Source organism: Corvus moneduloides, chromosome 19 (genome assembly GCF_009650955.1).
Source record: "Corvus moneduloides isolate bCorMon1 chromosome 19, bCorMon1.pri, whole genome shotgun sequence".
NCBI classification, from domain to species: Eukaryota; Metazoa; Chordata; class Aves; order Passeriformes; family Corvidae; genus Corvus; species Corvus moneduloides.
The window spans coordinates 624357-637953 of NC_045494.1; the positions used below are offsets into that span (position 1 = coordinate 624357).

Genomic DNA, 13597 nt, shown 5'->3' on the forward strand with positions numbered 1-13597 from the left:
GCAGGAGCAGCTGCTCTCCCATTTGCCTGCAGGCGTGGAGGGCATTCACTGCCAGAGCTTCATGGCAGCCAGTGCCGGTGCCTGGAAGTGCCCTTGCCTGCTGTAGCCTCTGCTCTCTGGACGCTGGCCCTTACCATTGGTGTAGGGGTTGGCCACCTTCTTGTTGGTCATGACACGGGCCGTGGCATTGTTCACCTGGAGAGAGAGGGATGGGGGCTCAGTGCCTGAGGGACGTGGAGCTGGTGAGGCCGTGGTCCAGGGCCTGTTCGGCTGTGCTCAGCGCGTGTTGCTGCTGCTTCGGATGCCGGAGCAAAGGATGCTGGCTGCACCAGAGAGACGAGACAAGTCTCTGCCTGCAGCCGCCCCGCTGTACACAGATCTGCCTGTGCCTCCAGCCAGCCCAGGCCTCCGTGCTCCAGCTACGAGCGTGGGTCAGGCTCGTGGCTGGTGCCCCGAGAGCTGCGGTGCCATGCTCAGGCTGAGCCGCAACATGCTGCCTGTGAGCTCCTGCCCCGTTTGGTTGGATGATGTTTTCCTTGTCCATGGAGCATTGCTGTGCCCTGCCAGGCTCCCTCTCTGCCATCAGCACTGCTGGGGACATTTTGTCCCACTCCCTCTGCCATGTGCCACCCTGCTTCCCACCACTCGCCAGGCCACCAGCAAGGAGCTGCCGGCAAATGGGCAGAGCCTGAACCCTGTGCTAAGCTTGGAGAAATCAAAGCCTCCAGGGCTGGGCAGCTGCTGGCACTGCAGGTGCGGAGCCCTGGGTGGATCCTCCCTCCCAGCACAGAGCAGGTGGGGACGGCATGCGGGGCAGAGCCCCAAAGCTCCCTGCAGAGCATGGGGTGGCTGCGCGGCGCTGTGGGCACGGGGGTCTGCCAGACTTGTCTGTATCAGGCAGAATGCAGCCCCAGCTGACACCCCGGCTCTCTGTGCACCTGGGAGGTTCCTCTGGGCCAGACACTCCTTGTGCCAAGCGACGACCTTCCCGGCAGCCGACACACATGCTCCCGTGCCACATTCAGGGACACATGCACGCGCCGGGCCCAGCTACCTAGGGCACCCGGGACTCGGAGCTGCCCCCAAGCGTCCCATAGCCCGGGCAGGGGACACGCACACGCAGGCATGGCACGGCACTAGCACACTTATCTGAGCACCTCAATCTTCCGGCCCTCTACGATGGTGCCATTCAGCTTCTCCCGTGCCCGGTCGGCATCTGTGCTAGTTTCAAAAGTTACAAACCCAAAACCCTGTGAGCAGAGGAGAAAAGGAGAAAGAAAGAGACAGAGAGAGACAGAGAGAGGGTGTGGGGACAGAGAGAGAGAGGGGGTGAATCAGGAGAGCTGGCGCAGGAGGTGAGGCTGCCACAGTGCAGAGATGAAGAGCCCAGACTGGGGTCCCCGCAGGGGCCAGGGGTCCCGGCTGAGGCCCAAGAATCACCCACAAGCTGGGAGAAGAGTCTGGGAGAGGGGCACAGAAAGCGGGGAAGATACAACAGAGACATCCAGACACAGAGGGACACGAGCTGCCCATGGCGGGACAGAGCGAGCCCTCTCCTCCCTCCGGTGCCGGGTGCAGGGACCCACACGACCTCCCCAGTTGGTGCCAGGGCTGCCCCGACGGGGCGCTGCCTGCCAGGGTCCCATGGGACAGGAGAGGAGGGGAGAGCAGGTTACAGCACTGCTGGGCAACCTGGCTCCACTGACACCCTCCCCGGAACTCACTGTACGGTGCTGGCCATGGGCATCACCCACCTTGGAGCCCCGCTCATTGAAAATGATCTCCACATCCAGAATTTTCCCGAATTGCTGCAAGTGGAGAGAATAGAGGGGTGAGTTCCTGCAAAGCCCCCAGCCCTGCACCCAGAGCTGCTGGCATGGGGCTCTGTGCCAGGGATGGGCAGACGGCTGCCTTGGAGGCCACACCTGGGGACCCCCAGGGTCATGCAGGGGAAAGCCCTTGTCCCTCCCATGGCTCCCGCTCTGACAGGACTTAGGGAGTGTCATACAAAATTTCCTTAGCTGGCACTGCTTTGAGTCCTAATGAGGGCTGGGAAGGGGACAGTGGAGGGGGACAAGGGCTCTGTGTCACTCCTTGCTCCACACACAGGGGCTGGGCAGGATAGGCCCTTGGGAGGTGGCAGTGCCAAGGTCCCGATGGTGCCACGGGGCAGCACTGAGCAGGGAGCAGGGATGTGATGGCTGGATGGAGCCATACTCACCCCAAACATTTGCCGCAGGTCAGGGTCCCGGAATCGAAAGGGAATGTTGGAGACGTGTAACCTCTTGGGCTGCTGCTTCTCTGTGTTGTCTGAGGAGTGTAGCTGCTGGCTGTCTGTCTGTGCCGCCTCGTCTGTCTGCTGTGGGAGGCACCGCTGCCATCAGCCCCTGGCCATGCCAGCCCTGTGTCCCCGGTAGGAATGTCCCCCTGCCCTGCGCCTGGCCCTGCCTGCCCCCAGGGATACCCTGGACCCTGTGGTCCCCCAGGTTCCGGGCAGTACCCCACGGGTGTCCCTCCACCCTGGTGAGCCAGGGGATGATGGTGGGGCTATGGGGATGCTCGGGGTGGGGGTGCAGACGCTGCACTCGGGACCATGTGGAAAGGCTGTAAAGTGCTGAGCTCAGCACCTTCCTGGTGTGCATTCCAGCCCTGTAATTGCCACGATCTTGTAGAGCAGAGCCAAGCAAGTGGATTACGAGTAATTAGAAATGATGGGAGGGCTGGGAGGGGGAGTGATGGTAGGAACACCCAGCCTGATACCCTGTGGGACTTTGGTAGTCCTAGGACCCTCCTGGCAGCTCTAGCACTGCCGCGGTCCCCCGCAGCATGACTGTCCCAGCTCCCCTCAGTGCCCCTGGCACTGCCCTCAGCCCACCCATGCCCCCGAGCCTTACCGGTACCGTCTGTGTCCCTGCTATGGACTGTGTGCTGGCGTCGGTGCCTGGCTGCTCGGTGTGGCTCTGTGCTGGTGTGTAGAGGGTCATGGCGTGCTCCGGTACTGTGCTCTGCCCCGAGTAGTCCTGCGTGGGGTGGGGGTGTGGTGGTGCGTACTCTGCGGGGATCCCGTTCTGGGGGGGCGGGGGGTACTGGGCCGGGGGGTAGGGTTGAGCCATCGCGTCTGGTGGAGCCGTGGCGTCCTGGTTACCCTGCCAAGACAGCGGCACCATCCCCCTCAGCTGCTGGCATACCTGGGCTGCCACTTGCCCTGGGATGAGGTTCTGATCTCCACAGCCAGACCCAGGCCCACCCACCCCACTACACCCCAGCCTCTGGTGTCGCCCTCAAACTGTCTCTGTGCTGTGGTGGCTTTGGGGTCACATTGCCAGCAGCTGAGCCCCATCCTCTCCCGCTCCTACGCCCTGCCTGCCCAGTGCGCTGGGGCTTGGGTAGGAGGATGGAGGCCTCCATGTAGGGTTTAACTCCTGAAGCTGGAATATCCCTCTCCTTCAGAAGGGAGACCTGGGCAGGCCCCCTTTTGGAGCCCAGCACAGGGCAAAGCAGAGCCCGGCCAGCAGCATCATGCCGGGAGCTGCACAGCACCGGCACTGGCTGGGCAGGCTGGGAAGGGCATCAGGGAGGGATGCTGATGGCCCCTTGGCAAATACCAGGCAGGAATCAATTAACTGCTAAATATTTGATTAGGCCCTTTGCTCTAACGCAGCTGGCTTGGCCGCCTTGGTCAAATGGGGTGAGCTGCACCCACAACAAGCGCCAAGGGCTGCTGGGGTTTGCGTGGGGCTGGGAGTGCAGTGTGGGGGTCCCAGGTTGCACCTTGTCTGCACACCCACCCAGCCACCAACTGCCCATCTTCACAGCCCAGCGCACACCCATGGCCTCTCCCCGCTCGCACACGTGTGTGCTGCACCTGTGTCCGGCACAGCTGCAGCCCCCAGCAGCAGTCCCAGGGCTGCGTGGGGCAGCGCCCGCAGCCCCTTGGATGCTTTACAACGTGCTGCAGCAGCCTCTGGCCTGTGAAATCCATCTGTGGCTCAGCCCGCAGAGACAAGCTCTTTAACTGTGTGTGTCGCCGATTTATGCTGGGGAAGGATGGTGGGGGTGGCAGGGGGGACGCGCTGGCAGCTGCCATCCCCAGCCCGCAGGGCTGTCGCGCCTGTGAGGGTGGCAGCAGGGCCGCACCGGGGACACACGGAAACCCAGCGGGAATAGCCCCGCTGCAGATCTGCAAGTCATCAGCAGCATCGGCAGCACCGGCAGCGCCTGCCCGCGCTGACTCAGCTGCTCGGGGACGCGCCAGCCCGATGCACCTGCCTGCGTGGGCCGGGGCTGTCACGCTGCAGGGGCCGAGCCCGTTGACGGCACTGCCCCGGGACGGGCAGCCGGGAACTGCCCACACCACTCCTGCCCACACTGCAGGTGCTAATCCCACCTGGCAGGCTGCAGGGCTCCATCCTGTGCTCACCTGGGTCTCGGCACCCAGCTCCTCTCCAGGGAGCAGGCAGACACCAACAGTCATGGTGGTCACACTCCCAGTACCTGCCTGCATCCCCAGCGCCCCGTGTGCCTCACTCCCTGCCTGAATCCCTGATGCCCTGTGCCCATCCCTCCCTGCCTGCATGTGCAGAAGCAGGAGCAGCCCGCATCCCTCCTGCCTGCTCTGCACTGGACACATCCTTGCTGTCACTACAGCCAGGACCAGCCACCAACACGCAGGGACCAGGATGTCAGTTGGCAGACAGAATGCAGGGACTGTCCCCACCTGCTCAGGTCCTGGGCCCTCCTGGCATCTTGTCAGCCTGTCCCAACAGCCACGTTTGTATCAGTTATTAATTAGGACTGTCGCAGTGCCTGTCAGCCCGGGTATTATTTCTTTCAGGGACCATTAGGTTCCCCTGGTTGCTGCTCATGGTGCTGGGGCTGCGGGTGCTGCAGAGACACAGATCCATGGCTTCCAGCGCCTCCCGTCCACTCCCAGTGCCTGGCCACCCCCACTGGGGACAGAGCTGCTCGATCAGGGCTGCAGTGGGTGAGGGTCCCATGGGGAAGGGAACACTGACAGGTTTGGCTGTGTGATGCCCATTGACATCTCGCTGCTCAGTTCCACAGCCCATGTTGCCTGCACCACTGAACAGCCCCATCCCTGGGCAGCCCCAAGCACTGAGGGGTCCCTCTGTTCCTGCCGGAAAGTGGCTGGAGCCCCTTCTGGGGTGTCCCCCTGCACTGAGCACCCAGGGGGTCCAGGAGAAGTACTCTGGGTGCTCCCAGCTTGGGGTGCCTGGCCATGTGGGGAGCCCGTGGCACAGTGCTTACCTGGGGGTGCCAGGGACAGGGTCTCTGATAGACATCCCTCCCTCCTGGGGTGCAGGGACACTCCCACACGGTGCTTTTGACACTTGCAATAAAATAAATTCTGATCCTTAACAGCCCTTGGCCTCATTTAAAACGAGACAGATCAGTTCAGTGCCTAAGCCTGGAGCAAAGCTGGCAGCATTTAACACAACACAGGGGGCACAAGCAGTACCCCTGCACCTCTGCTGCCCACCTGCTCAGGCAGGTACCAGCAGGACCATGGCACAACCCTGTGCTGAAACACCCCTGCCCCGGGGATGGCAGTGGAGAGGCTGGGACAGGGAGCCCAAGCTCCCCTGCCTGGTTTCCCCTGTGCAGTGTCCCCCATATGGTGTCCTCTGCCCAGTGTCCCCCGCCCTGCCCACGGCTCAGTCTCGCACCACCAGCCCTGTGCAGTGGCTGCCGCAGCAGGCGAGGGGTAGATATCATCTTTAGCTGATTAAATGTCCCTCATTAACGAGTTTCTTTAATTAATGGAGTTTTTTTGTTTGCTCCACTTGCTTTCTCCCCCCACACTCTGCCTCCTCAGCACAATCCAGGCCATTTCCTTTCAAGTCATTTAGCGCGTGGGGCCAGTTCCTGCCGACACCGCATTTTGGTGATTGTGCCTGTCAGCTTGGGGCTGACAACGCCGTTTCCCACATTTGCTTCTTTTTAAGAAAATAACATGCCAGGAGCCCCTGGATGCAGAGGACGGGTCAGAGCAATCAGCCGAGTGCAGAGCCCTGCACTAGCGACGAGGCAGCTGCCAGTCACGAGCACTTGCGATGGACCACCAAACCTCGGCCATGACCGGCGTCCTGCCAGCTCCGTGTGACAGCGCCGCATCCGAGTGCCTGCAGTTATTGGCTGCCCACCAGCACCTGTCCCCTGCTGCCACTGCAGCCGCCACGGACGTGCCCCGTTTCCTCCAAGCCTCATTGCCATCCTGCTGTCTTGGCCCGACCCCAGTCCCATCTCCAGCCCAGGGCAACTCCCACCAGCTGATTGTGCCCACGGCTGTGCCCTTCCTGTACTGGGCAGTACTGATGGTGCAGGGGCGGCACAGCACAACACCGCCTGGTCATGGCACAGCACTGCCTGGTCATGGCATGGCACTGCCCAGTTGCAGTTGACCCTGCTTGGTCACGGCACCATTAGGTCATGGCACACAGTACAGCTGGGCTTGAAGCCACATGTGGAGTGGCGGAACAACTGGAGAGGGAATACAGTCCTGTCACTACACACCTCCCCACCCTGATAGTGCTCCCCACTGCCTGTGGCTGTCCTGCTCCTCCCACTGGGAACCAGACACCTGCTGTGGGAGAAAAAGAGGGGCCCACAGCACCACAGCATCCACAGAGTCCCCCCAGGTGCTCCTGCAAGCTGCAGAGCCTCAGTAAGCATATCCTGCAGGCAGGGCAGGGCGGGCAGAAAGGACTTTGGTGTGACCTGGAATGGCTCCTGCATGCTTGCTAATGCCAGGGCACACCCTTGCCACATCATGACGGAGCCTGAGGTCACTGCTGAGCACAGGGAAGGGTGCTCAGCAATTCCCAGTGCCTCCTGTGGGGGACCCGCTGTGACCACCAGCAGGAAACTGGAGTGAGCAGCAGCCAGGGAGACTGACAAGACCATCTGCCCTTATGCCCACTGCCCTGGTGCAGGGTGGTGTGGCACTGTGCTGAGCAGCAGAGACAGATTCAAGAAATGCCCCAGTGGACGCAGAAGGGTCCTGGTATGGCCCAAGGTAGCCCCCAGCATCCTGGGCCCACGCAGGCATCACCGTGCCCAGCACGACTCATCTGCGTGACAGATGCAACGCTCCCCCTTCGATCCGGCCGCTCGCTCATGCTAATGACTGTCAACATGGAACAGAGGCCATGAAGGGGAAGAAAATTACTCCCTGAAAAGGAATTGACTGATCCCTGTCATTTCTCACAAAACCACTGACCTGTAAATATTTCATTACCCCAAAAGCTGTGCCATCCATACAAAGCAGTGCCCAGCCCTGTGCAGGCACCGGCCGCAGAGGTTCTGGCTGCGGGGCAGCGTGGTCAGGGTGCCCCAGGAGGGACGAGCCCCGCCCACCGTGGGGATGTCAGGAGATCGTGGTGGGTCGCTTATCTGCAAAGGAGGGCCACAGTGATCCCACAGAGAGCTGGGGGGCACGATGGGGATGGACCCTCTGGAGGAAGCAGTGAAGGGGTGAGGAGCTGCAGAGACCAGTGGTAGCAGCTGCTGCACTGAACGTCTTCATCACCGAAGCGCAGGGAGGGGTGAGAGGTTGGTAATGGCATCTGCCAGGGATGCTGCGGTGGGAAAGGAGTGCTCCAGTGAGCAGGCAGGACCTGAGGGGGAGGAGAAGGAGGAGCAGCGGGGGGAAGCAGAGCAGCCTGTTGGCACGGGAAACACCATCTTTCTGGCTGCCACACACTGTCCCGGCACTCTGCATCCCCCTTCCCTGCTCCTGCCCTTGGTCCCCCTGAGCCCCAGCTAACAGAGCCAGGGATGCTGCTGGCCCTGTGACCATGGGAGCCTGGGGAGGACAGGCGGAGCGGTGGCGGCCATGTGACGTCCAGGAACGGGGATGAGACAAGACGCTGGCCCGGGCACACAGCAGCACATGTGTCCCTGTCACCTCCAGCACGGGGCAGAAGGGGCCACGGTCCGGCCCCAGCTCCTGGTTCTGCCAGCTGGAAACTTCGGAGATGAGGCTTCATGAAATATTCATGAAGTAAATGGTGCAATTTCATCTGCATTCAGCCAACTTCATGTATATTTCAGAGTATTATGAAATGATAATGTTGTGTAACCAAGGCGAGACGGGGGTGCTTGGGGGGGCTCCCGGCCACCCCCGCCCGCACGGCCGGCAGCTCCCAGCTCGCCATGTACCGGTGCCACTGCCCCGGGAGGGACTGACGGCTGTGTCACCGCCGGGGACACGGCAGGATCAGGCATGGCAGTGGGAGGAACAGAGCTCCGGGACGCACAGCCCTCTGGCTCCATCCTGAGCAGGGCCCGACATCGCCAGTGGGGCCTGGGCTCACCCATGGCAGCTCCTGGAACTGCCAGCAGTGCCGGGCACACCTGTAGGAGTCCTTGGTGGTGTCCCTGGCACAGCTCTTCCTCCAGGCACACTGGAGCAAGTCACAGCTGGCGTACGCAGTGTTGGCTGGAATTCCCAGCAGTGTTTGGTCCCCAATGGCCACCAAAAGATTGTGACAGGTGGCATACGAGGCACAAGCTAAGCTGCAGAGCCCAGGGATGGGCTGGAGGCAACCTGAGTCCTCATCAACATCCTCCTGAGCTCTGCAGGCACCAGAGCATCAGATGTGGGTGCCCATAGATCGCATGGCTCAGGGGTGACCAGTCTGCTGCTCCAGTGGGCCTGGGGGCAGCTGCTGTGCTCCCCCCTGGAAAGGGCTGAGGCTCTAGAACCCACACGTGGAGCTGCCAGAGCTGAGCTGCATGGAGACAGCTCCAGACACTGTGAGCAGTGGGATGAATGGCCACATCCACTGGCCTCATACTTCCCACAAGACCCACACCAGCTCCACTGCCATCCCCACGTCTGGCCCCACAGCTCACAGGGCTCCAGGAACCCAGCTGAACCCCGGCCCTGCACCTGCAGAGCCCCTCACACCCCACGGCCCACCCACAGACTCTGTCACACCATTGTCGCCATGCTGGGGCTCTGGCACAGCTGCATGTGGCACTTGCTCGCCCAGACAGTGTGGGCACTCGTGGCACCACGGACCGATGTGCGTGCCCGGACAGTGCTTGCACGCAGCCCTCTCTAATAGGCAGCCAGGAGCATAATTTTTCCTCTAATTACATATTCAGCACTTCTGAGAAAATGAGATTTTGGTAATTCAATTGGACTGAGAAGCAGCGCTATAATAAAATGAAATTTGTAACAATTGTGCAGTTAAATTAGTTAAATGGAGAGGAAGGAGCTGTGGAAAATTGACCCCTCGATCTCCTAAAGACTAATCAGACATTTGAACCGGGTTGTGCTAACAAAGCCCCTGGGGTGTGCGGCACAGAGTGAGGGGAAACCAGAGATGCCACGAGGGAGAAGCTGGAGAACAGCCGGGCAGCTTGTGGTGCCACAGAGGGGATGCCCCTGCTCCAGTCCTGGGGTGGGATGGGATGGCTTTGGCAGGGAGTGTGCCAGGTATGATGCTGGAGCCATGCCCTCAGTGGCACTGGCCATTGCCAGGGCCTGGCCACTGGGCCCTGGCAATAGCTGACGCCATGGAGGCCACTGTCCCCACCGGCTCCTGTCCCCACACCGCATCCTTGCTGGGTGCACTGAGGGTGGCGGATGGCCCCTTTCTGCCAGCAGGGACGTGGGCACACATGCCTGGCAGTGTGACCAGCCCTGAGTGGGGACAGCCACCGCAGGACACCTGGCCAGGGACAGCACACAATGCCAGGCTGGTGGGGAGAGAGGCATCCCATGGGCTGGAGGGGCTCTACGGCAGGTACAATGTAATTAGCCTCAATATTTATCTTGTTGCTCGTCTTTTCTATTTTTTCTTGTACAAGAAAAGGAGAAAAAGACGAGTTTCTCATTTGCAAGTTAATTAGTCTAATTACCTCTAATTAAGGGCTCCCCACACAATGCAGATCACAAATAAGCTGCCACTGTCGCCTGCTCCCACTCTTCTCTCCCCAGTTTTGATTTTCCACAGGAGCTGTTTGAAGGCTGTGGCCAGCGCCGCAGTGGGGAGATGCCAAGTGGATGCAGCCAGGGATGGGGGAGACAGATGTGGGATCCCACAGTGTGGGACTGCTCGGCTCCATGGCCAGTGACTTCAGGCATGCACAGGGATGGTCCCTTTGCTGCTCCCTTCGGGGACCCCAGCACAGAGTCAGGGCCCAGAGTTCATTCCGGGGAACTCCAGCCTGGAACCCAGGTGTGGATCCTGGCTGGGCACAGCAGGGCTTGTATGGAATTTGGGAACTGCACCCGACCCCTGGCAGGCAATGCCCACAGCACTGTGGTGGCCACCACAAACTCTTCACCTGCTGGGACGCTCCAGGGAGTGAGGGGGCACACCTGCTCTCTCCTGGCCACTGGAACGCCAAAGGGAGGTTAAGCCCTGCTGTGGTTGCCCATGGGCAGTGGAGGGGTGAACCCTGCAGCAGCCCACAGCTCCCAGCCTGCAGCTCCCAGCCTGCTCAGTGGTACTGGCATGTCACTGAGTCAGTAGCCACAGCATGGCCAGGACTGCAGAGCCCCTGACCACACACTGCTAGGCTCACACCAGTACTGGGAAGACCCAGCTCCTTCCTTGGACATTTAGTTCTCTCCTGTGCCCAGGCACCCTTCCCAGCCTTCCCAACACTGGCACTTCCCCATGACTTCCCACACCCTCCCGGCACCCAGCCCCACATCTGCCTACAAAAACCAGCTGCACCAAAGTGACTAACACCCTTCCTGGAGGGGCAACAGTGCCCTTGGTGCTCCCGGCTCCTCCATGGAAGCCCAGTATTCCACAGACACAGAGCCCCCATACACAGGAGCCCCCATCCCCATGGAGAGAGCAGCCAGGCAGCCAAGTGACCCTGAATGTCCTGGAGGTGCCTGGCGTGCCCAGCTGCAACGCCCAGCACCCTGCCCAGCCCTGGCTGCAGACCATGGAGCTGGCCTGGCCTGGGGGCTGCACAGGAAAGTCATGTTTCAAAAGCATTTTCCTATTTCAATGCTGGCCTCTGAGCGGGGGCAGCCCCAGGGCCGGGGGTGGTGGAGCTGGTGGGGGTGGCCTGCACCCGCTCTCCTAATTAGCCTTCTTTGTTACACCCCCCCCCCCCCCCACTACATGTGATGCTTTAAAGAATGACAGATACTAAATCTAATTTAATCTACTCATTCACCCATCACTACAGCACAAAAATAGGAATATACCTATAAAAAGAGCATTGCCAGGCAGTGTGGGCCAAAATCACAGCTATTGTGGGAAAAGCAGCTTTGCAAAGCTAAAATTAATGTCAGTGTTTTCAATATAAAAAAACCCAAACCAGAAAACATGTTTTTGGGGCTTTAAGGCCTGTCCTCACTGAGCGGGGCAGCTGCCACAGCATGGCCAGAGCTGGGGGCCACTGTGCCAGGTCTCGCATCCGTGCGACGCACGAGCAGGGGGAGAAACCCGGTTTGAAACGAACCCGCTGCTGCAATACGCGACAACACTGCTCGGAATAGACCTGCTCCCTAAAAATATAACATGCTAAACTTGGCAGCAGCCCTTTTGGAAAGGAATTTTCCAAGCAGGATTTGCAGAGGCTGTTTCCCGGCGGACCAGGCGCTGCTCAGCCAAGTCTCCTGTGCCATGGTGTGACTGTGAGCACCGGGGATGTTCCCGGCGAGGAGCATCTCAGGGGCAGCACTGCAGCGGGGTTCAGCACACCTGTACACCAGCCTGCGCTGGGGTCAGGCCTGCACATGGCTGGGGCTGCACCAGGGCCATGCTGGGGTAGAGCACTGATGCTGAGACCCAGAGCCTCAGAGTTCAGGGTGAGCACCGAGCCTTGTCCTGCAGCCATCACTTGCTCACTCACAACAGCAGAGATGTGTTTCAAGAAGTGACTGGTTCCCCTGTTAACAAAATGAAGCCACCAAAGTGTCCTTCCACACCCAGATCCTCACTGAGCAAGAGACAAATGTCCCTGCCAAGCCCCACCGAAGGACACAGTGCTTCCACTGGCCCAGGCAGCTCTGCTGCAGACATGCACCCACCCTCCTGTGGCCCCTGCCCTCCAGCCCTCCAGAAGCCCTGCTCTTGGAGCACAGCAGTGCCAGGGGGAGCTTCTGGACACAGAGTGGCTGCACAACCCAGAACGCCATGGACCATGGCTCCTGCGGCCAGCAAGGGGAGGCCACATGGGGGGAGTGGAGCAGAGTGAGCTGAGACACCCACAGCACCCACAGCACCTGGAAGAGGCCCTGGCACTGCTGAACCTCCCCTGGTGCTGGAAGAACTGAAGTTTTTGCTGAGAGCTTCATTACTTGGTCATTCCTTCAAATCCCAACACAGCTGAGAACGCCGGGGCTGGGAGCTACGAAACACAAGCAGCATCCTCGGGAACCAATCCAGCCACAGGCTCCTGGTAGGGAGAGCACTGTCTGAAGGGGATGAGGGCAGTTACTGCATGCAGACCCTGGCATGCCCCAGCTCTTGACCGACCGGCCAGCCCAGCAGACTCACTCCTGGTCACTGGCTCAGGCGCTATCATGGTATGCATCCACCCCAGGTGCCTCCCTACAAACCCATACAGGGTTTGGATAGGGACCTGTAACCCAGGGGGTCAAAACCAAGTCCCCCCAGACCCCATGGAGACTCAGGGAGAGTCAGTTGAGCCCTCTCAGGTGTCCCTGCTACACACAGGTGAGCCAAGCCAGCTGGCCAGAGCACGTGCCCACAGGCAGAAGCACTCCCTGTGTGCTCCTAGGGTGCAGGTGGCACAGGTGGACACACCTAAAATCCAGAGCAAATTCAGAGCTAAAGCAGGTGCCAGGCACACTCATTGAGGGACCCATCAGCAGCGCTTGCCCCGTGCCCCTGCCCCATGTGATGACTGCCAGTGACGTCCCTCTCCCTGACACCTCGTTGTGATCTGCACTGGGAACACTTGTCCCCAAGTGCCAGGTGAAAAACCTCAGCACGGGATAAACCCGAGGAAGAGGATGGAGATTTTCACCTCCATCGTGCTCATCAGCCGGGTGAAAATCCAACTCCAAATCCTGTAATAAAACCCTCCTCCTGGCTTGCAAGTCCAGAGCTGCTGCCAAGGAGCAGGAGGCTTCTGGGAGAGCAGGGAGGAAGATATGCGGAACACAATGGTCAAATCAGACCAGGCAGGGTGATGGGGGAACTGGGAGTTGCCAGGTGCAGAGCCACGCTTCCAGGAAAGTTGCTGCTTCCCAGGGACCCCCAGCTCTGCTCTGCCCAGCCCTGTGGGCACTGGGAGCACCTGTCTGCCCACCATGCTCCCATTGCCACCAGACCCAGGCCAATCCATACCAGAGTACTCTGCAGGGCACGAGAGAAGCCCAGCTGAGCCCCTCGTGTGGCCAGGGACAAGTGGATCCCAGCTGGAGAGGGACATCTCCCATGCTGCAAGAGGCGCTCTGGGCCCTGCACTGTCTGCCAGTGCAAAGCATCCATGTGCTCCCTTCATAGGGACAGAATCCATTCTCCGGACAGGTGGGGGTTCAGGGACAGTTTTTGCTCAGTGTCAGATGTGCAGCAGCCACAGGGACCTTGGTGCAGCTTTGGGAGGACAAGACCAAGATCCAGCGCAG

At 60.4% G+C, this 13597-nt stretch overlaps 1 protein-coding gene across 15 annotated transcripts in view; it reads right to left on the reverse strand.

The window, feature by feature from the left end:
- Positions 1–13597, reverse strand: part of RBFOX3 (RNA binding fox-1 homolog 3) — a 141212-nt gene that overhangs the window by 5030 nt on the left and 122585 nt on the right. For 12 of the 15 annotated variants that reach the window (XM_032129453.1, XM_032129459.1, XM_032129467.1 and 9 more), the window contains 5 exons: positions 2895–3146; positions 2222–2359; positions 1755–1808; positions 1158–1250; positions 135–195 (listed from right to left, as the gene is read on the reverse strand). In XM_032129453.1, coding sequence (XP_031985344.1) covers positions 135–195; positions 1158–1250; positions 1755–1808; positions 2222–2359; positions 2895–3146 — 598 coding nt within the window. The remainder of the gene's footprint in view (positions 1–134; positions 196–1157; positions 1251–1754; positions 1809–2221; positions 2360–2894; positions 3147–13597) is intronic. The other 3 variants (XM_032129464.1, XM_032129468.1, XM_032129461.1) reach the window with 2 other exon arrangements.